The 23367-nt window shown below is 39.6% G+C and overlaps 2 protein-coding genes across 5 annotated transcripts in view; one reads left to right on the forward strand and one right to left on the reverse strand.

Annotated features, from left to right (window-relative positions):
* The window catches only part of LMBR1 (limb development membrane protein 1), a 323369-nt gene that overhangs the window by 129936 nt on the left and 170066 nt on the right, over nucleotides 1–23367 (reverse strand). The gene's annotated exons all lie outside the window — the stretch shown is intronic.
* The window catches only part of RNF32 (ring finger protein 32), a 45620-nt gene that overhangs the window by 12301 nt on the left and 9952 nt on the right, over nucleotides 1–23367 (forward strand). For 2 of the 3 annotated variants that reach the window (XM_025993739.2, XM_025993738.2), the window contains exons 5-7: nucleotides 2544–2576; nucleotides 3119–3243; nucleotides 3408–3516. In XM_025993739.2, the coding sequence (XP_025849524.2) occupies nucleotides 2544–2576; nucleotides 3119–3243; nucleotides 3408–3516 (267 nt within the window). Of the gene's footprint in view, nucleotides 1–2543; nucleotides 2577–3118; nucleotides 3244–3407; nucleotides 3517–5937; nucleotides 7681–23367 lie in introns of those variants that run through there. The other variant, XM_072763251.1, reaches the window with a different exon arrangement.

Here is a 23367-nt window from a genome sequence, read left to right on the forward strand (position 1 = left end):
ACAACCAACAACAGAGAAATTATAAATAATCATAACAGAATATTATGAAAAATTATATGCCAACAAACTGGGTGATCTGAAAGAAATTAACAAAGCCCTAGAAACCTACAAACTACCAAAACTGAAATAGGAAGAAATAGAAAATTTGAACAGATCCATAACCAGCAAAGAAATTGAAGCAATAATCAAAAATCAACAAACCAAAGTCCAGGGCCAGATGGCTTCCCAGGGATTCTCTATTAGATATTTAAAGAATTAATACCTATTCTTTTCAAACTGTTCCAAAAAAAATAGAAATGGGAGAAAAACTTCCAAACTCATTCTATGACACCAGCATTACCTTGATTCCACAATCAAAGACTATTCTCCTAAAAAGAATTACAGGCCAATATCTCTGATGAACATGGATGCAAAAATCCTCAACAAGATACTAGCAAATCAGATCCAACGGTACATTAAGATTCTTCACTACAATCAACTGGAATTTATTCCGGGGCTGCAGAGCTGGTTCTATATACACAAATAATTCAGTGTGACCACATTAATATAAGAAAGGATAAGAAAGAACCATATGATCTTGTCAATAGATGCAGAAAAAGCATTTGACAAACTACACCATCAATTCTTGATAAAAACCCTCAACAAAGTTGGGACAGAAAGAACATACCCCAACATCACAAAGGCTGTATACAAAAAAACCCACAGCTAATATCATGCTCAGTGGGAAAAAAACTGAGAGCTTTCCCCTACAGTCAGGAACAAGACAGGATGTCCACTCTCACCACTGCTATTTAACATAGTACTAGAGTCCTAGCCTCAGCAATCAGGCCACAAGAACAAGAACTAAAAGGCATCCAAATCAGCAAGGAAGATGCCGTACTTTCATAATTTGCAGATGACATGATACTCTATGTAGAAAACCCTAAAGACTCCACCAAAAAAATTGCTAGAATTAATAAAACATGAATCAGCAAAGTCACGGGATATGAAATCAACGCACAGAAATCTGTTGCATTCCTATACACCAATAACAGGCAGCAGAAACAGAAATCAAGAAATTGATCCCGTTTACAATTACACCAAAAACCATGAGATACCTAGGAATAAACCTAACCAAAAAAAGTAAAAGATCTGTACTCTGAAAACTACAGAACACTTATGAAGGGAACTGAAGAGGGCACAAAGAAATGGGAAAGTATTGCATACTCATGGACTGGAAGAACCAACACTGTGAATGTCCGCACTACCCAAAGCAACCTGCACATTTACTGTGATCCCTACCAAATAGCACCAGCACCGTTCACAGAGCAGAAACAGTGGGAAACAAACCATGAAGAGACTCTTAACGACAGAGAACCCAGTGAGGACTGCTGAAGCGAGGTGAGGGGGATGGGGATGAAGGAGGCACCTGTCATGCTGAGCACCGGGTGACATATGGAAGTGATGACTTGCTGTACTGTACACCTGAAACTAACATTACACTGTATATTCATAACTAGAATTTAAATAAAAATTTCTAAAAAAAAAAAGAATGGGGACCTGAGCATACAAAAGGCTTCTATGGGATTAAATGGTGAAATTAAAAAGGACCATAGACTGAAGTTTTCCAGTTTAGGCTTGTGGGCAGTAAGTTTCAAGTCAAGGTTTTACAACTTTGTAAGTTCTATTTATTGCGATATTTCTTCCATTCTTCCTATTTAAAAAGAAAAGAGTAGAGTGAAGGCAGGGAGGGGGCCAGTCACTTTAAAAATGGGAGAGCATGACCAAGACCAGGTGGCCCTCGTGTCCGAGACTTGGGTGATCCCCAGAGTCTCTCCCGCCCTCTCTTCTCTTGGTCCCACACACTTCAGAGAAGATAAGCCAGTGGCTGAGAGCTTGGAGCCCTCGTCGACCTCCCTCCGTGCGTGCGCAGCTCATTCCTGCTGGTGTCTTGCTGTCATCCCCTGGTTCTCCTTCCAGAAGAAGCACCTCCCTTCCTCCTTAGAATATCCCCACTATGTGGTGGGGAATCGGGGTCCCAGAGAGGTGACATTTTCTTGTGAGTGTACTTCCCCTACATTTAAGAAGAAAAGGTGATTCCTTATTTCTGAGACATTTTAAATTTAAGTGTGTCACAGTTAACACGCTGGATGCTAAACAAGTCAGGAGTGCCCCTCAGCTGAACAAAGCCCTGCCCCGTCCCCACACACCCCCACTCCAGCCTGTATCCTTCCTTGGATCCACCCAGGAGATGCAGCCACATCAGAAGTTGTAAGTATACACTAACATTAATGGCTTCCTAGCAAACATGGTGTGTTTGATGTTCAGATTGTTGTTAACTTAGCTTTTCTTGTTGAATTATATACCTGTGCTGCGCTCAACTTAAATACTAAATATTAGAAATATCAAGGTTATTAATCTGCATTTTTTTCATTTTTCAAAGAAACAAGACAAGCCTACCTTTTAAGCACTCAGAATTTTTCTTTTTAATTAAATGCATTTATGCTGCTGCTTTTTCAAAACTCATTTAAACTTCAAACATTTTTTTGTCTTCTCATGCACAGGTGCTGCTTTCATGTTCCCATGTGTTTCACAGAGTGAGTGAATCCTGCCTCCCTCCCTCATAAAGTGTTGCAGTGTGTCACCCTCGTAGCTCTTACTCATTTAAAGTCTCCTAAAAAGAACCACTTATTTTATCCATAATCATCACTTAGAGTTAGAAATATGACTTTAGGCTATAGTACAATTCATCCTGTTATGAAAATTATGAATTTTATGTGACAAAAGAACCACAAATGTTTATATAACACAGTGCTGTGAGTAATGTGCATCAAAGTGAGTGACAGCTTGCTTCCTATGACTGACTGCATGGTAGCCTTCTACGCTGGGATCATCTACCTCGACACGAGTGGTTTTCAGAAGTTTTTGATGTATCTGCATGTATATTCTTGTAAATTTTCATTTTTGGAACAAGTTTCATGAGGAAGGTGTTAACATCTGATGAAACTTCTTCCCTTTAAAATCTAAATTGGACTGTCTCATAATTATGAGAGAAAAGAACACTATAATTACATTAGAAGTGAAAGTGTTATTTATAAGTAATTACTTATTCAATTCTAAGTGAAATGTTTTTCTTCAGGCATGCCTCCAGGCTTTTGAAAAGTTCACAAATAAAAAAACCTGCCCTCTCTGTAGAAGGAACCAGTATCAAACCAGAGTGATTCATGACGGAGCCCGGCTATTCAAAATAAAGTGTGCAACAAGGTAGGACAAGGGTCCCCCTCGCCTGCCAGCCGTGATGACTCATTTTAAAGGAAGGAGGGATTTTGCCTCCCTCCTTGGCCACTGCCTCCCCCGGGGCCTTGCTCTCTTGTGAAGTACCTGCTAAGGCCATCCTGAGTTAGTCATTTCAAACATCCGTGTTCTAGGATCCAAGCCTGCTGGAGGGGACATGTGGTCAGAAAGTGGTACCAAGACCTGAGGAGAACAGTACCTCCCACAGATGCCAAGTTGAGGAGAAAATTCTTTGAAGAAAAGGTAGGTCAAGATCCTTGATTCTCCAGATAGCCTGTTCCCACCAGTGATTCACTGGGGTCAGGGAGGCAGTGAAGCCTGGAGACTCACTTCATTTGTAGGCTTTTTACAAATGCTTGAGATGCTACTAAAAACCCCATTCAACATAAACTGGCTTTCCAACCGGGCGGCCAGAGTACTGCGAGATTTTTTCTAGTTAAATCATAAGTTCAAAACTTTTGTTTTGCCATTTCGTGATACTTCCTTAAATAATCTCTTCAGATAATGGAATGGATAAAGCTTAAGATTTTCATACCCCTTGAACTGCAAGTTATAAAGATGTGTCTCCTTGGGCCCCATGAGGTAACCGAAACGTGAGAGTTTCAGAAATAAATAACCTCAGTTTCTACCATTCCTTTAAACCATTTTTTAGCTTTTATGTGTACTTCTTTGGCTTAACAGTTTCCCACACTATACCCCATATGGAAAGGACAGGCATGGTGTGGTGGAGTCAGGAGAGCCAGCTGCGCCCGCGCTTACCCCAGTCCTGCCCTCAGCAGCTTGGCGGCTCAGGCAAAGCCTCTGTGTCCTCCTCTGTGATAGGACAGTAATAATCTCTGCCCTGCAGAGCTGCCCGAAGAATTAGAGTTGTCCTGACAAAGGCCTAGTGCACAGCAGGCACTGAGAATGTTCAATCATTACAAATGTTAGTGTGTTGCTCGAGGTCATCTTTATGGTAACGGCTTCAGATTTAGTAATTGGAAAGTCTGGTGTTCTCACATGTTAGCTTTAAATCGCTAAAACTCAACAGTTGCATGTTCCTGTAATCATTATTTATGGAAGTATCCCTTACACATTTATTTAGATCTTCCCTACATTTATTTGTTGTTTTAGCCTGCACTCTCATCTGGAATAATGAGTGATAGAAAATTACACTTTACTGTATAAAGAGATCCCTTTTCTCCCCCTAATTATTACGTCCCTCAGCATGGAAAGCTAAGTGACCTCAGTCCTGTGCTGGAGGAAGAGGCTGATTTATGGTTTTATCAGACTCCCAATCTGAGCTTCACAGGCCGAGGAGCTGTCTCTCTGTGCATCTTGAACCTCACCATCCTTGTCTGTACCCTAGGTGAGGGGCTACTTGAAAGTGCCAGAGCTGCGTAGGGATCCAGAAACTAAGTGCATTTAGGCTCCACTCTCAAACAGAATGAAGCCAGATTTTCCCAGTGCCTTTCCTCATTGCTCAGGCAGTTGGTCCAAGCAATGTAGTTATTAGTGTGTGCAAAAGAAAATCTGGATTTTGGCTAATTGTGACGTCATTAAATATTATATTTAATTAAGAAAATACATTTATCTGCCCTCAGGAGTAGGACAACATTAAATGCAACATATGAATAAATGACCCTAAAATCCTATATATCTGGAAGACAAGGAGACTGAACCACAGATTCCTTTGTATGGCAGATTCCTTTGTATGGCAAGGCCAGCCTGAGCACTGGGTGGAGATGCCATGAGGGGTCCACTCCAGCTGACACAGGTGCAGGGTGGCTCTAGTGATGGGCAGCTCCTGCTGGTCACCGAAGTAGAGGCAGCCAGGGGTTGGGCAGAGACCATGGAGACAGAATCTGACATTCTACATGTGTATAAGAAAACTGTATTCTTTGAGTCATTCATGCACCTTATGGCATGAATTGGGGAGCAAAGGATATTTAGGAAAAGGGGACAGAGTCCTAGTTAAAGCTCCCCTTCCCATCTCTGCTTGTGGGGTGGACATGAGAAAAGCTTTGCTTTGTTTAGCAGTTAATTAGAAATTATTGACTTTTTTCCCTTACAAAATTTTAATTACAGATGATAGTCATTTTACCCATGTGTATAAATATTTTTTCATTTGCATATGTCATCTTATAATAATTTTTGAAAATACAGGCTACTCTACTTTCACATAAAGCAGTCATGACACTTGATTAATTATATATCTGTACACAAAGATGCACACACATGCACACAAACACATGTGCACACACACGCTTACAAAATCACACACTGTAATTCAGATCATTCTTCCCCAAAAGTACTGATTTAGTGCTAAACTCAATTTGTTGCACAAATAGGCATTTTATAATTGCATCACTGTCTATTTTTTAATTAACTCAATAATCCTCAGCTCTTTCTGCTAGTTTCCTAAATGTTATCTGCAATTTCTTCATTCCTCACTCTACTCACTTACCCTATTTAGCTATAAACATAGAAATTTATAAGCCCAAATCTCATCTTATTTTTTTAATCCAGTTAGTTAACATACAGTGTAGTATTAGTATCAGGTGTAGAATTCAGTGACACACCACTTCCATACAATACCCATTGGTCATCACAAACAGTGCCATCTTTAACACCATCACCCACTTATCCCATGCCCTCTGGTAACCATCAATTTGTTCTTTATAGTTAAGAGTCTGCTTCTTGAGGTGCCTGGGTGGCTCAGACGGTTAAGTGTCTGCCTTCAGCTCAGGTCGTGATCTTGAGGTCCTGGAATTGAGCCCCACGTCGGATCTTTTGCTCAACATGGAGTCTGCTTTTCCCTTTCACTCTCTCTCAGTGTGCTCGCTTTATCTCTCTCAAAAAAAAAAAAAAAGAGTCTGTTTCTTGCCTCTCTCTCCTGTCCCCCGACCCTGTCCATTTGTTTTGTTTCTTACATTCCACATATGAGTGAACTCATATGGTATTTGTCTTTCTCTGACTTATTTCACTTAGCACAATACTCTCTAGAGCCATCCATGATATTGCAAATGGTAAGTTTTTGTTCTTTTTGATGGCTGAGTAATATTTCATTGTGTATATACCACATCTTCTTTCTCCATTCATCAATCAGTGGACACTTGGGCTGCTTCCATACCTTGGCTATTGTAGATGCTGCAACAAACATAGGGGTGCATGTATCCCTTTGAGTTAGTAGTTTTGTATTGGGGGATAAATACACAGCAGTGCAATTACTGGACCATGGAGTAGTTCTATTTTTAACTTTTTGAGGAACCTCCATACTGTTTTCCACAGAGGCCATACTAGGTTGCATTCCCACTAACTTCATGAGGGTTCCTTTTTCTCCACATCCTACCCTACACTTGTTTTCTGTGTTGTTGATTTTAGCTATTCTGACTGGTATTAGGTGATATTATTGTGGTTTTGATCTGCATTTCCCTGATGATGAGAGATATTGAGCATCTTTTCATGGGTGTGTTGGCCATCTGAATGTCTTCTATGGACAAATGTCTATTCCTTTCTCATTTCTTAACTGGATTATTTGATTCTTGGGTGTTGAGTTGTATCAGTTCTTTATATATTTTGGATACTAACCTATAATCAGTTGTATCATTGGCAAATATCTTCTCCCATTTCATAGGTTGCCTTTTAGTTTGTTGATTGTTTCCTTCACTGTGCAGAAGCCTTTTATTTTGATGTAATCCTAATAGTTTATCTTTGCTTTTGTTTTCTCAGGAGACATATCTAGAAAAAGTTGCTATGGTCAATGTCAGAAAAATTACTACCTGAGTTCTCTTCAAGGATTTTTAGGCTTTAGGTCTTTAATCCATTTTGAATTTATTCTTGTGCATAGTGTAAGAAAGTGGTCCAGTTTGACTGTTTTGCATGTGCCTGTCCACTTTTTTGCAGCACCATTTGTTGAACAGACTGTCTTTATCCCATTGGATATTCTTTCCTGCTTTGTTGAGGATTAATTGGCCATATAATTGTAGGTTTATTTCTGGGTTTCTATTCTGTTCCATTGATCTATGTGTCTGTTTCTGTACCAGTATGATACAATTTTGATCACTACAGCTCTGTACTAGAGGTTGAAGTCTGGAATCATGGTGCCTCCAGCTTTATTTTTCTTTTTCAAAATTGCTTTGGCTATTCAGGGTCTTTTGTGGTTCCATACAAATTTTAGGATTGCCAAAACTAATTTAAAATAAATGAAGACAGGGGCACCTAGGTGGCTCAGCTGGTTAAGCATCTGACTCTTGACTTCAGCTCAGGTCATGATACCAGGGTAGTAAGTTTGAACCTCATGTTGAACTCTGTGCTGGGTATGGGGCCTGCTTACAGTTCTCTTTCCCTCTCCTGCTGCTCCCTCTACTCCCATTCTTTAAATAAATAAATAAATAAATAAATAAATAAATAAATAAATAAAGCATTTACTGTCAGATATTATATTTGTAGTAGGTACACACTCTTGTCGTTGTTCCTAGTTGCTTGTATGGATACATGCCTTACACAATTGTCTGCCCTTAGCCCTGGGGGATATGTTCCAAGACCCCAGCAGATGCCTGAGATTGCAGATAGTACAAAACCCTATATATACTACATTTTTTTCCTATACATACCTGTGATAAAGTTCAATTTATAAGTTAGGCACAGTAAGAAATGAACAACAACAAATAATAAAATACAAAAATTATAATGATATGCTGTAACAAGTCCTGTGACTCTGGTTTCTCTCTCTCTCTCTCTCTCTCTCTCTCTCTCTCTATATATATATATATATATATATATATATATATATATATATATATATCTTACTGCATTCACCCTCCTTGTGATGACGTGAGATGATAAAATGCCCACATGACGAGACGAAGGGCGGGGGGTGAATGACCCAGGCATGTGACATAGCATTAGACTATATTGGCCTTCTGACACTACATCAGGGGAGGATCATCTGCTCTGGGACCATGTTGGCAGCAGGTAACTGAAACTGTGAAAAGTGAAACTGCAGAGAAGGAGCCAGCTTCTTGTTTGAATGTCTATGTGGTCAGAGCCCAGAGGGTGTTCTTTCCTGTATAGACCACTTCTTAGTCATTTCCTGAATGGTCCTTGCAATTTAATGATTTTTTCCTACCTTTTAAAAACTCTCCTGCTGAGTTATAGGCTGAGTTATGGTCTAGGAACTGTTCATCTACAATTTTATTTATAATTTTAAATGCCAATTTGTTTTAACATTTTAATGAAATCTGAAAGAATTTCACATTACACAGGATTGTATAGATGCATCCAGACCATGTGGATGTATACACAAGTGATAGTTTGTGGAGAACTTTTATCAACAAATTAAAATACTATAAACTACTGGGTAAAATATTCTTGAGGAATAGGATATTCACACAGTCTCAAAGTATCAACCCACAGATTATGTATAATTAATAAAGAATATGAGAAAGACCTATTGGAAAGGTCTGACAGACATCTCAGCCCAATGAATGAAATTAGCAATAACTGGACAAGTTGACACCATGTTCTCTTATTGTGCACAGAGTGTACTAGGACAAAACATCACGTTTGCACTTTCATGCCAAAAATGCTTAACCTGAAACCCAATCAAGAAAGTATGTGATCGGGATCCCTGGGTGGCGCAGCGGTTTGGCGCCTGCCTTTGGCCCAGGGCGCGATCCTGGAGACCCGGGATCGAATCCCACGTCAGGCTCCCGGTGCATGGAGCCTGCTTCTCCCTCTGCCTGTGTCTGTGCCTCTCTCTCTCTCTGTGTGTGACTATCATAAATAAAAAAATTAAAAAAAAATAAAGTATACTTCTTAATAAAAAAAAAAAAAAGAATGTGATCAAGTAAATTCAAAGTGAGGAATATCCTGTAAAACAGCTGGCTTGGACTATGAAATGTCAATGTCATAAAGACAAAAGAAATGACTAAGGAATGTTCTAGAATAAAGTCTGAGAACTATAAAATTTAGAGGAAATGACAGGTCTTTGGTCGGATTCTGGATCAAAACTAAAACTAAAACAAGTGTGATAATTGGGATTTGGGAATGTGAATATGGATCATTATTATGACCGTGGTATGTCAATGATAAATCTCTGTAGTGTGTTAACTGTATTGTTGCTGTTGGGTATAGTGTCCTGGGTCTTAGAAGGCACATGCAGGATGATTTAGTCAGGGGTTGTGTGTGGTTGTGTTTGCAGCTAAACCTTAAAGAGGTCACAACTCAGACATATATACATACATACAGAAGACCGAATACACTGTAGTGAAATACTAACAATTAAAATGTAAGGATAAACTCCAGCAGTGTTGGACTGGGATGCACAGTTTCTAAATCCAAGGCAGTGGACTGGGAATGGAAGGATGGGAGAAGGAGAGAGGATATAAACAAAAATAGGTTTCACAACCTATAACAAAATATGCTCTGTATGGAACAAATAGTTAAACAGGAAAATGAAAACATAATGCCTTTAGAAGAAAGCATTATAAATTTATGATCTAGGATTTTAAAACCACACACACAAGCATAGACACACACACACCATATAGGAACTGACTGATAACTATATACACTTACGTAGAGGGAGAAAAAATTAAGACCAATGACAAATCAGGCAAATATATTTGCAATTCAAAGGACCAGGGGCAAATCTCCTTAGTATGTGACAGCAGTTAACAGAAGGAGGACAACATGCATGGTTACTATATAAAAAGATGTTCAACCTGACTCATAATTAAGAAAACTAAACAAAAATAAAAACCTGTTTCATCTATTAGATTGGCAAGAATTGGAAAATGTGATGATAATTATCTAGTACTGATGAGACTGAAGGGGAAATGGATATTCTTATAGGCCATTGGTAGAACAAAGAATGCACATCTTTCTGGCTGAGAAAGCCAGTGGCTGGGGGTTCTCCGAGCCCCTCTCTAGAAGTCACCCTACAGATATACATGTTTGCTGAGATGTATCCATGACTATGTTCACTATAGCAATGATTATAAAAGAGAAAGAACAAAGAGCCTGCCACCAAGAAGCATCCATATAGTGATTACTACACAGCAATTGTAAAGACCAAGGTAGATATGTATGTGGGGATAGTAAAGGATTTCCAAGAAAAGGCAACAAGAAAGAGTAACATGTAGAAAAGGTAGGATGATAGGGTTAAACTATAACAATAATTACAGCAAACATTGAGATTAATTTCCTATCAAATAACAAACATATTGGAAAAAACCCCACTACTAGCTGCTTAGGAGAGACACATTTGGATCAAAAAAAAATGTCCTATATAAAGGCATGCTCAAAAATAAATGAGGCAAATGCAAAAAGAAGAAATAAAATTGAAAATCACAGGGTGCATGGGTGGTTTAGTCAGTTAAATGTTTGCCTTTGGCTCAGATCATGATCCCAGGATCCTGGGATCGAGGCCCACATTAGGCTCCCTGCTCAGCTCCCTGACTCTCTCCCTTGCTTGTGCTCTCCCTCTCTCAATTAAATAAATACAATCTTAAAAAAAAAGTAAAAGGGGATCCCTGGGTGGCGCAGCGGTTTGGCGCCTGCCTTTGGGCCAGGGCGCGATCCTGGAGACCCGGGATCGGATCCCACATCGGGCTCCCGGCACATGGAGCCTGCTTCTCCCTCTGCCTGTGTCTCTGCCTCTCTCTTTCTCTCTGTATGACTATCATAAATAAATAAAATTAAAAAAAAAAAAAAAGTAAAAGGCATAAAAAATAGAAAATCACAATAAAACAAATGAATATTAAAGTGCATCTGGAAATTCAGAGTCTAAATTATACATTGTCCTGATGCTCATGACACTGAGCACACTAGTATTCTGTGGCATACAGCTAACACCGTGGTACATGTGGCACTGTAACACATGTAGCAAATAGTGTCAAGTGTATTTATTATTAAATAAGAAAGATTAAAAAATGATGAACTAACCATTTGAGTCAAAAAGCTATTAAATATTAATGAATTTTTAAATATAGGAAGTAAAAAGTATAAAGATAAAAGTAATTTATTACGATAAAAGTAAAACTGGTAAATGAAGTCAATAGCTGGTATTTTGGGAAAGAGAAACTAGAAGATATCTCATCAGTATTTAAAAAAACTAACAGGTGCAAGGTAACGTCCTACCAGAGTTAAAACATAAAACAGAATGCAGACACACAGAATGGGAGGCATAATCATATATGTGGAAATCATTTTAAAATGATAAAAGACATATAACTTCATGCTCTTAAATCTGAAATTATAATTAAAATTAACTCCTATCAACATAAGAAACACAGAAATATATAAAGATGACTGAGAAAAATTAAATCATCTCAATCTTAAAAAAAAAAAATCATCTCAGGACACCTGGGTGGCTCAGTGGTTAAGTGTCTGCCTTTGGCTTAGGGAGTGGTCCCAGAATCATATGATCGAGTCCCGCATTGCACTCCTCTCGAGGAGCCTGCTTCTCCCTCTGCCTATGTCTCTGCCTTTATGTCTCTCATGAATAAATAAATAAAATCTTTTTTAAAAAAATCACTTAAATCTTTACTGAAAAGATACTAAACAGGCATTTTAAATGACAGCAATCTTGAGCTAAGTAACATTTCCTTATCACAGTAAAGACCATACATCAGAAACTAAAAACTTTTAGATAGTGAAACCCTAAAAATGCAAAATAGGTTGCCCACTATCAACATACTTTGGCCAATCCTTGCCACGGCAGTAATACAAGAAAACAAAATACAATGTGTGTGTGTTTGTATGTATTATATAATACATAGTACATATATTCTCTATACATAATTTAAAATCAATAAAATCATTTGAAAAATTATTAGAACTATTAGAAGATGTTCAAACTGCAGATAAATATGCAATGATTGTTTCCTATAGAGCAACAAGAGTGAGATACAAAGTGCAATGGAAAGGATCCCTTTCATAATAGTTAACACCTAAAAATAAGCTTAATGAGGAATGTACAAGTACTGATCTGGAAAAAAATATTTTCTGGGGGTGACATTAGCAACATGGGCAAATGAAATGTTCCTCATTCATACCCACCACCACCCCTTTGGCAACAACAGTCTGCCATCCAACCACAGATCAGAGTGCCTCTCTGGGAACTGTGGGATCCAGCACCATATGGCAAGGGACCCATAAGGAGTCTCACCCACCCACATGTCCAGTAATAGGGATACACACATTGGTTCCTGTGGACCCTGAAGGGGCCTACTAACCTGCTTTAGCGCATCTTAGCCACAGTCTGTGAGCCCCTGGAGAGCGCTGCCTCAGACAATTACCCACATACAAGAGAGCCTTTATGAATCCAGGTTTCCAAATGAAAAGATCCATAACACCCATGGGTATGCTTTGGATAGGGTTAGAGGAGGAGTTACACTTTACCCATGTCACCCTTCCCCCAAGGCAGCACAGCTCAGGACCAAGAGAGATCTTCTTACCTGTGATTTCTCCTGCAAGGGAACATAAGGCATGTGAGTGAGCACCCAGATTTTTCAGCTTTTTCTGACACTGCCAGAGATATTTGTCCAAAGTACTGAGTTGTGAGCTGCATGACTGTGGGTGGGAAGAGGCTGGAAGAGTAGCAGACAGGACTCCCAGAGGGCATGAAGGACACAAGGATCCTACTAGCTGTGTTTCAGCCTCCATCAAGAAGCCCCACTGGGGTACCTCACCTGCAGATCCCCCACACAGCCCCGAGTGCTACATATGCCCCACCCACACCCTGTGGCTGGCTCTCCATGCACACTCCTGAGGGTAAGAGCAAGCGCTGGCAGACAGCTAGTAAGCACATACAGAAAGCCAGCCTGACTCCATGGGCCAGGGAGAGACCACAGACTTGAGTTTTAGCATCTACCCATGGGAAAGCTAAAGGGAGGCCAACAGTCCCTGGCGTGGAGTGATACAGAATCCAGAGATGGCATACGAGCATAAGAGGGAGCAAGACATGGAGCAGGTTTATCCCCAGAAGATCTGACAAAGCCTCAGAATCCATAGCAGGGCTGACAGAGGTACTTCTCTCCTGACACCAGTTACTCAAAACACAGAAGGTGACTGCTATTGGTTTGACAACAGCAACGCAGGACTGGAAGAAACATGAAAATCAGGGAGATTCTCAGCAACCTTCTAGTAACCAACCCCAAAGATGTGGAGAGCTACAACTTACCTGGTAAATAACTCACAACAGGTGTTTGAAGGAAGCTCCGTGAGGTGCAAGAAAACACAAAAAGGAGCATTTGATGGAATGAGGAAAACAATACATGAACAAAAGGACAAGCTCAGCAGAGAGAAATAATGACAGAGAATCAAGTAAGTCCTGGAACTGAAGGACAGAGAAGAAAGCATTACCATCGAAATGGATCAAGGAGAAGGAAGAATCTGTGAATTAGAAGAAAGAAATTTTGAAATTATCCAGTTGGAGGAAAACAAAAAAGAATGAAAAAGCACATGTGACCTATGAGATACCATCCAAGGGAACAAGAGGGCAGAGAGCTTATCAAAATAAATAATGGCTGAGAACTTCCCAAATCAGTGAGAGATTTGGATACCAAAGTTTAGGAAGCTCAGAGTCAACAAACAAACTCAATTAAAGAAATCACACATACAAAAAAATGAAATCTTCCCCAAAATACGTTACAATAAAATTCAGTAACCAAAGAATCTTAAAAGCAGCAAGAGAAAAAAAAAATCCACACTCACAGGGGACCACTCCTAAGCCTGCAGGCCAATGGAGAGTGGGACAAAATATTCAGAGTGCTGAAAGGAAAAACTTCCAACCAACAACACTCTCTCTGCCAAACGTGTGCTTCAGAAACGAAGGACAAATAAAGATGCTCCCAGACAAACAAAACCGAGGGATTTCACCACCACTAGGCCTACCTTACAAGAAGTGCAAAATGGTCTTCCTCAAGGTGAGATGAAAGGATGCTAGTAAGTAACATGGAAATACATGACTGTATACAACACACTAGTAAAAGTAAGAATATAGGCAAATTCAGATTTCTCTACTACTGTAATGTGTTGAAGTGGTAAATTCTTAACTCTGTGTGTAGCTTAAAGGACAAAAATATTAAAAATACCTAGAGCTACAATTTGTTAATTAATATACAGTATAAAAAGATAAACTGTGGGGTGCCTGGGTGGCTCAGTCAGTTGGGTGTCCAGCTCTTGATTTCAGCTCAAGTCTTGATCCTCAGGGTCTTGGAATCCAGCCCCAAGTCAGCTCTGCAATCAGTGGGGAGTCTGCTTGAGACGCTCTCCCTCTTCCCCTCCCTCTCATGCTCACACTTGAGCTCTTGCATCTCTTTCTCTCTCTCTTTCTCTCTCTCCCTCTCTCTGTAATAAATCTTAAAAAAAAAAAGATAAACTATGACATCAATAACATAAAACAGGCAGTAAAGGGTAGTTTTTGTATGTGACTGAATTTAAGTAGTTCAGTATAAAATAGATTGTTATATCTATACAGAGTTTTACATAAGCCTGCGGTAACCCCAAAGGGAAGCCTACACAAAAGAGAAAGAGAGGGGATCAGAGCACATCTCTGTGGAAGGTCATCAATCACAAGGAAAAGCAGCAAGAGAGGAAGAAAAGAACACGGGGACCACAAAAAGAGCCATAAAAGAATGAATTCACTTCTCCAATCAAAAGGTGTAGAATGGCTAGATGGATTAAGAAAACAAGACCCAACTATAGGCAGCCTGCAAGACTCCTTTCAGCTTCAGGACACACACAAGCTCAGATGAAGGGGCAAAAAGATATTCCATGAAAGTGGGAACCAAAAGAGAACAGAGATGCCTATACTTCTAATCTGACAAAATAGACTTTAACTCAAAAGTTGTAACAAGAAACAAAAAAAGTTCTTTATATAATGATAAAGGGGTCAGTTAAAGAGGATATAACAAAAATTAACTCAAAATGAATTAAAGAAATATTTAAGATCTGAAACCACAAAACATCTAGAAGAAAACAGGGAAAAAGTCTCCTTGACATGGTTTTGGCAATGATTCTTTGGATAAAAAACCCAAAGCACAAGCAACAAAAGGCAACAAAAGCAAAAGCAAAACTAGGGACACCTGGCTGGCTTGGTCAGTGGAGCATGTGACTCTTGATCTTAGGGTTGTGAGTTCAAGCCCCACATTGGGTGTAGAGATGACTTAAAATATTTTTTAAAAAGGCAAAAATAAATAAATGGGACTATGTAAAACTAAAAACCCTCTGCACACAGCAAGAAAAAAAAATCAACAAAGTGAAAAGGCAATGTACCAAATGGGAGAAAATAGTTGCATCATTTATCTGATAAGGGGTTAATTAATTTCCAAAACATATAAGGAACTCATATAACTTACAAAAAATATATGATTTTTAAAATGGGCAAAACCCAAAAGCATAAGATACCTAGGAATAAACCTAACTAAAGAGGTAAAGGATCTATACCCTAAAAACTATAGAACACTTCTGAAAGAAATTGAGGAAGACACAAAGATATAGAAAAATATTCCAAGCTCATGGATTGGAAGAATTAATATTGTGAAAATGTCAATGCTACCCGGGGCAATTTACATGTTTAATGCAATCAGAGAGTTGGAACAAATTATTTTAAGATTTGTGTGGAATCAGAAAAGACCCTGAATAGCCAGGGGAATTTTAAAAAAGAAAACCATAGCTGGGGGCATCACAATGCCAGATTTCAGGTTGTACTACAAAGCTGTGGTCATCAAGACAGTGTGGTACTGGCACAAAAACAGACACATAGATCAATGGAAAAGGATAGAGAATCCAGAAGTGGACCCTCAACTTTATGGTCAACTAATATTCGACAAAGGAGGAAAGAGTATCCACTGGAAAAAAGCCTCTCTTCAATAAATGGTGCTGGGAAAATTGGACATCCACATGCAGAAGAATGAAACTAGACCACTCTCTTTCACCATACACAAAGATAAACTCAAAATGGATGAAAGATCTAAATGTGAGACAAGATTCCATCAAAATCCTGGAGGAGAACACAGGCAACACCCTTTTTGAACTCAGCCACAGTAACTTCTTACAAGATACATCCACGAAGGCAAAAGAAACAAAAGCAAAAATGAACTATTGGGACTTCATCAAGATAAGAAGCTTTTGCACAGCAAAGGATACAGTCAACAAAACTAAAAGACAACCTACAGAATGGGAGAAGATATTTGCAAATGACGTATCAGATAAAGGGCTAGTTTCCAAGATCTACAAAGAACTTATTAAACTCAACACCAAAGAAACAATCCAATAATGAAATGGGCAAAAGACATGAACAGAAATCTCACAGAAGAAGACATAGACATGGCCAACACGCACATGAGAAAATGCTCCGCATCACTTGCCATCAGGGAAATACAAATCAAAACCACAATGAGATACCACCTCACACCAGTGAGAATGGGGAAAATTAACAAGGCAGGAAACCACAAATGTTGGAGAGGATGTAAAGAAAGGGGAACCCTCTTGCACTGTTGGTGGGACTGTGAACTGGTGCAGCCACTCTAGAAAACTGTGTGGAGGTTCCTCAAAGAGTTAAAAATAGATCTGCCCTACGACCCAGCGATTGCACTGTTCGGTATTTACCCCAAAGATACAGATGCAATGACACGTGGGGACACCTGCACCCCGATGTTTCTAGCAGCCATGTCCACAATAGCCAAACTGTGGAAGGAGCCTCGGTGTCCATCGAAAGATGAATGGATAAAGAAGATGTGGTTTATGTATACAATGGAATATTACTCAGCCATTAGAAATGACAAATACCCACCATTTGCTTCAACGTGGATGGAACTGGGGGTTATTATGCTGAGTGAAATAAGTCAATCGGAGGACAAAAAAATTATATGGTCTCATTCATTTGGGGAATATAAAAAATAGTGAAAGGGAATAAAGGGGAAAGGAGAAAAAATAAGTGGGAAATATCAGAAAGGGAGACAGAACATAAAGACTCCTAACTCTGGGAAATGAACTAGGTGTGGTGGAAGGGGAGGAGGGCGGGGGGTGGGGGTGACTGGGTGGCGGGCACTGAGGTGGGCACTTTACAGGATGAGCACTGGGTGTTATTCTGTATGTTGACAAATTGAAAACCAATAAAAAAATAAATTTATTTAAAAAAATAAAAAAAATAATAAATGGGCAAAGGAGCTGAACAGACATGTTTCCAAAGAAGACATCCAGATGGCCAACAGACACATGAAAAAGTGCTTGACATCACTGATCATCAGGGAAATGCAAATCAAAACCACAGTGAGATAGCACCTTACCTCTGTAAGAATGGCTGCCATCTCAGGTCATGATCCTGGGGTCTTGGGATAAGTCCCACATCCTGCTTCTCCTTCTGCCTTGTGTCTCTGCCTCTCTCTGTGTCCCTCATGATAAATAAATAAAAGACTTTAAAGAAATTTTAAAAAGAATGGCTGCCATCAAAAAGACAAGAAATAAGTGTCAGTGAAGATGTGGAGAAAAGGGAGCCCTTGGGCACTGATGGCAGGAGTGTAAATTGGTATGACCCTATATAAAATAGGATGGAGGGTCCTTAAATAGTTAAAAATAGAAATACGATGTCATCCAGCAATCTCACACTTCTGGGCATCTATCTGAAGGAACTGAAATCAGTATCTGGAAGAGACACCTGCACCCCAGTGTTCACTGCAGCATTATTCTCAACAAGCCAAGACATAGAACAACCTAAGTGTCCAGGGATGGATAAATGGACAAAGAAAATGTAACGTGTATCCATATAGTGGAATATTACTCAGCCATGAAAAAGAAGGAAATCTTCCCATTTGCAACAACGTGGACGGACCTTGAATAATAATAAAAAAAAAATACCGTATTACATACTCAAAAGTGGCTAAGACGATAAATCTTAAATGATCTCACCAAAAAAAGAAATGGTAATTATATGAGATGATGCAAGTATTAACTAACCCTATCATGGTAATCATTTTGCAAGATATAAATGTATCAAATCATCAGGTTGTATGCCTTTAACTTACACAATGTTATATGCCAATTCTGTCTCAACAAAGTTGGAAAAAATAATTATAATCTTAATTTTTTTTCCTCTCAGTCTGCAGTAAAGGAGACATTTCAGATCAGTGAAAAAAATATAGTAACTGGGAAAATCCACTAAATGGGAAATTGAGGCATTCATGTCAAGGAGGGGGTACATTACTTCATACTTATCCCAAAAAATGTTCCACAGTGGGTTAGCCATTTAAATACTTTTTTAAAAAAAGATTTTATTTATTTATTCATGAGATTGAGAGAGGCAGAGACACAGGCAGAGGGAGAAGCAGGCTCCTTCCAGGGAGCCCCATGCAGGACTCGATCCCGGATCTCCGGGATCATGCCCTGGGCCAAAGGCAGGCACTAAACCGCTAAGCCACCCAGGGATCCCCCCATTTAAATACGTTTTATTTGAATAAACAGGCTTAATAGAACACAATATAGCCCGCTCTGTTAGGGAGGGGGGCACAGTGAGCACAATAGATGTCACAACCTAGCAGATGTCTGTGGGGTCAGAGAGCTCCGACTGTGGGCACCCAGCTCTGTGCAGCTGCTTAGACGCAGTGGTTTGCATGGTTGCTCTAGTGGCACTCCGACTCTCTAAAGCCTGGTCGGCAGAAGAAACACTGTAGGAATACACCAGGTGTCATTGGTGGCAAGCAAAATGATCATCTTTATTTGAACTTTTAGTAACCATAGAGTATTTGCTTATACATATATTACAGTTTAGGGGTTCTGGCTATTGTGCTTTTTTTTTAAGATATAATCACATGAGTAGAATAAGTATTCTGCAGTTTAGAAGCAGAGCAGCCTAATAACAAATAAATGTTGACACACGAAGCAACTGCGTGCCCTGCATACGTGGAGAGAGCAGTCATCACCTAGAACTGCCCTCACAGAAGGCTACCTTTTGTCTTAGTTTAATGGTAAACAATATTTTATAAAAATATTTAAATAGCATTTTTCAGGGCACCTGGGTGGCTCAGTCATTTGGTGTCTGACATTTGGTTTCAGCTCAGGTCATGATCTTGGGGTCATGGGACTGAGCCCCACACTAGGCTCTGCGCTAAGTGTGGAGGCTGCTTGGGGTTCCTACCCTCTGCTCCTCCCCCACCCTACTCTCTCGCACACACTCACTCGCTTGCTCTCTATAAAATAAATAAATAAATCTTTTAAAAAATATATTTAAATAGCATTTTTCAATGATAGAAACAATTATTCTCATCAAGAAACAAACTTGTTTTAGGTTTTAAAAGTTTGAACTAATTATTTTCCTTTAAATACCTATAAAATATTTTGTTTAACATAAGCTTGTCAGTAACATGAAGCTTGAAAATCAAGAAAGCACAAACTAAATATTTGAAATAAAAATACAACTCTTGGTCTGGGTTTCTCATTACATCCTGCTGGTGTTTCAGAACTGAACGTGTGCGCTCAAGTCCAGCTTCGGAAGCAGCAGTGTGTGTAGCTTTCCTAGTAATCCACCATTTAAAAAAAAACAAATTCCAAAGCCAGAATGAACAATGACTTTATCAAGGCTCCTCTGGGTGGGAGTCTAGCTTTGTAACATAGTCATTGGCATTTCAGAAATGCCGGGTTTTCCTACTCAAGTTTGTCTTTCGGCTCTGCCTTTTGACGCCTATGCCTTTTCATGTGCCTGTTCACCCACCACCTTCCCCACCACCTAAATGTGCATGAACTGTAGATCAGTCAGCTGTTAGAGATCTAGCATTTGCATTTTGGAAATTAGAAAGTTTACAAAGCAAAATGTGCAGTAACAATATGTTACCACCTTCAGGGGAAAAGTCTGTAATTAATCGGAAAGAAAGGCAAAAGAAGGATAATAGTATGACATTCTTAGGCACAATAAATTAGGAGATGCTTGTTTTGTTTAGAGCTTCAAGATCTCCCCAAGATGGACATGTTTTTAATACTGTAGATGAGATTAGCTCAAGTCGTTGTGTTTTTATAAATTGACCTCTCTTACTTGTAACAGAACTCCGGCCTGTCTTGTCCTTCCTCCGTTACGGGGGATTAATGAAGTCTCTTTGTAGTCTCCATGCATCTGTTGGATGTTAACTAATTAATAAAATACAGAGGTCATCTTTCTACAAACAGTAATGCTTCAATACACTGAGAATTTCTTTTTGCTTTAAAATATCATTGGCACATTCCTAACAAACTGAACCAGAACAAAGTGATGCGGTGTCATCATGTGGGTTCTTTCAAATAGATTGCAGTCGTGTGTAAAGAAGCGAACAGATCAAATGTTGGATTTTGTCCCTCAGAGTGTCAGCAGCGCGTTTGTTTGAGCAGGCACTGGAGCTGTCGGGGATGGCACAGCGGTCCTGGGGCACTCGGATCAGAGCTGCCTGCAAAGGTCAGGAAAGCTGCTGTGCTCATACCTGTCACCAGTGTGTACAGAAAACCCAAGTGTTGCCCAGAATGCAGTGGTTTGGTCCTTGACTGTCTTTGATCCTTATCTAGAAAGTCTGCTAGCATATGTCATATAATTGAGGTATGGTCTTTTATTGCCGCAATTAAAACTTTTCAAATGCATTATATTATCTCCACCCACGCTAAAAGTCCTGACCATTGTTTAAAAAGTAAGGTTAGTGATTTGTCAGATGCCGTGGTTGACTTTAGGGGCTGCCCGCTCCCACACCCTCCTCGTGAGATTTCTCTTACTTTTTTCATTTACATCTCACCAAACAGCATAATGGTCTTAAAGTTTGTTTAGTCCTTTGACTTCCTTTATCACATAGAGATGGCAAACATTCTGTTGCTAACTTGAAGTGGCTCCAAGCAGCAAGACTGGGAGGATATTAAACCAGTAAAAGCTTATCAACTGATTCATTGATATGCTGTAAATTCCAGGCTTTTCATTTTGCTTTTGAGGGTGGTCATAAGTCAACACATTAGTAAGCAATTTGCTGACATCCAGACGGATCACTTAGTGAGGCCTCCCAGGCAGACAAAGTTCACCTGGGTACTTTTGTTAGTATATATTTTTTTTAATGTTTAGCCAGTATGTTACTTGTAAATGACCAGTAATTGCTTTACATATCAATAACCTAAACTCTTATCAGATATCTGAAATTCAAGACTTAAAAGGAAAAACATATGAAGATATTCATTCTTCTTAAAATTGAATATTTTACACATTTTGTTTCTGTAGAATTAATATTAACTATTGGTTTAAAAACTAGAACTGTCTTTTTTTTTGGGGGGGGGGGCCAGTTCTTGCCCTGTCAATTACTAAGGGTATCGGACCCAAATAACAGTAGGGAAATAAAGCAAGAAGGGTACTGAACACATAAGAACTTGAGATTTCAGAAATAGTTAATAATAGCTATATTTAGGACATGGCTTTGAATGGGCCACTATAGGTGATCAATAAGTATATGTTGATTTAACTTTATAAATATCACCCTTGCTAACTTTTGAATATGGGAAGCTACAAGAATAAGGTCACACCAGGTCACTGTTAGAAATCTGCTATGAATATATACTGAAGGATTTTCGTATAAGTAGTAACAAGCTAATGTGAGTGTTATGATTAAAAGCTAAACGCCAATGCCTTGTTGAATCTTGAGAGCTGGAAATAACTTCAAAATCATTCCTCATACTCATTGTTCCTTTTTTTAATCCCAAAAAGATTATTGTACTGCACTCCTTTAGAATATATACTTTGGGGCATATATGTGTCCTCATTTCTAATCTACTGCAAACTTAAAATCAAGATTTTTTTTTTAAACGAATGCTAAGGACTTTAGCATGAATCAGGTGCTTCTCTGAATCTAAGGAACTCATTCGAGGAGATAAGAAATACACACAGGAAAAAGATAACAGCATCCAGCCAATGCTAAGTGCGGAGTGAAGGGGCCAAAGTATGCTGTGAGAGCTGAAAGTGCAAGCTCATCTGATAGGAGCCCACGCACACGGGGCACACATGCAGGCAAGAACAATGCAAACAGGAAAATGGGACAGTTATTCACGGGATTCCGTAAATGACTGGGAATCGTCGGCTGGGAAATTCCTATAGGAAAGGAGTGGGAGGAAAGGTTGGCGCCAAGCCCCAAGGGATCACAGCCTCCAGACAGGCCCAGGATGGGGATTTCGGGATCAAATAAGAGGTGGTGAAGGCAGTGCTCCAAAAAGGCGAATCGGGCATCAGAGGAGAGCACCACCCCACCCCTCCCTGCTCCCCCTGTGACTCTGAGCCCTCCACTCAGCCCTCCTTGTTCCCACCTGGCCTTCCTGCAAGCTAGGGGCCCCGTTGTTGCTCAGCCATTCCCACACTATTGTACTGACCCCATTAATCATTCACCAGGCAAATACTGAATGGCAACGTTATTTAGCTGAGATTGGATAAACTGTGCTTTAAAAGTTCTTAACCGGGATCTCTGGGTGGCTCATCAGTTTAGCACCTACCTGCCTTTGACCCAGGGTGTGATCCTGGAGTCCTGGTATCAAATCCCGCATCGGGCTCCCTTCATGGAGCCTGCTTCTCCCTCTGCCTATGTCTCTGCCTCTCTCTCTGTGTCTCTTATGAGTGAATGAATGAATGAATGAATGAATGAATAAATAAATAAATAAATAAATAAATAAATAAATAAATAATTTTTTAAAAAGTCCTTAACCATCATTACATATAAAAGGAATTATTACTTTTCTCATTTATGAAATGCTTCTAATTGCAACTAAGGAAGAAAGAAGGATTTGTTAACAAGTGTGAAAATGACATTATGTTTGCTAGGCAGGCTGAGTAGATACAAAAATATACATTAAACTATTCCAAAGGCTTCCGGTGACTGATGCCTGCAAAGCCTGCAGTCCTGTGCTTTGCAAAACTTGTCTAGCCTCCTAATCCCTAGGACCACCTCCTTGGGGTCGGGGGTCCTGTCTGTTGCACCTGCCTTCCTGTGGGGGACAACAAATAACACCTGTTGATAAGAATGTAAATTTCAAAAAGTAGTGAGAGTCATAAAAGTACAAAGAGATATAAAAGATGGGGAGCAAAGTAGGGAGCAAGAGGTGGGGGGGGGGGCGGGCGACGGGTGGAGA

Source organism: Vulpes vulpes, chromosome 7 (assembly GCF_048418805.1).
Source record: "Vulpes vulpes isolate BD-2025 chromosome 7, VulVul3, whole genome shotgun sequence".
In the NCBI taxonomy this organism is placed as follows: domain Eukaryota; kingdom Metazoa; phylum Chordata; class Mammalia; order Carnivora; family Canidae; genus Vulpes; species Vulpes vulpes.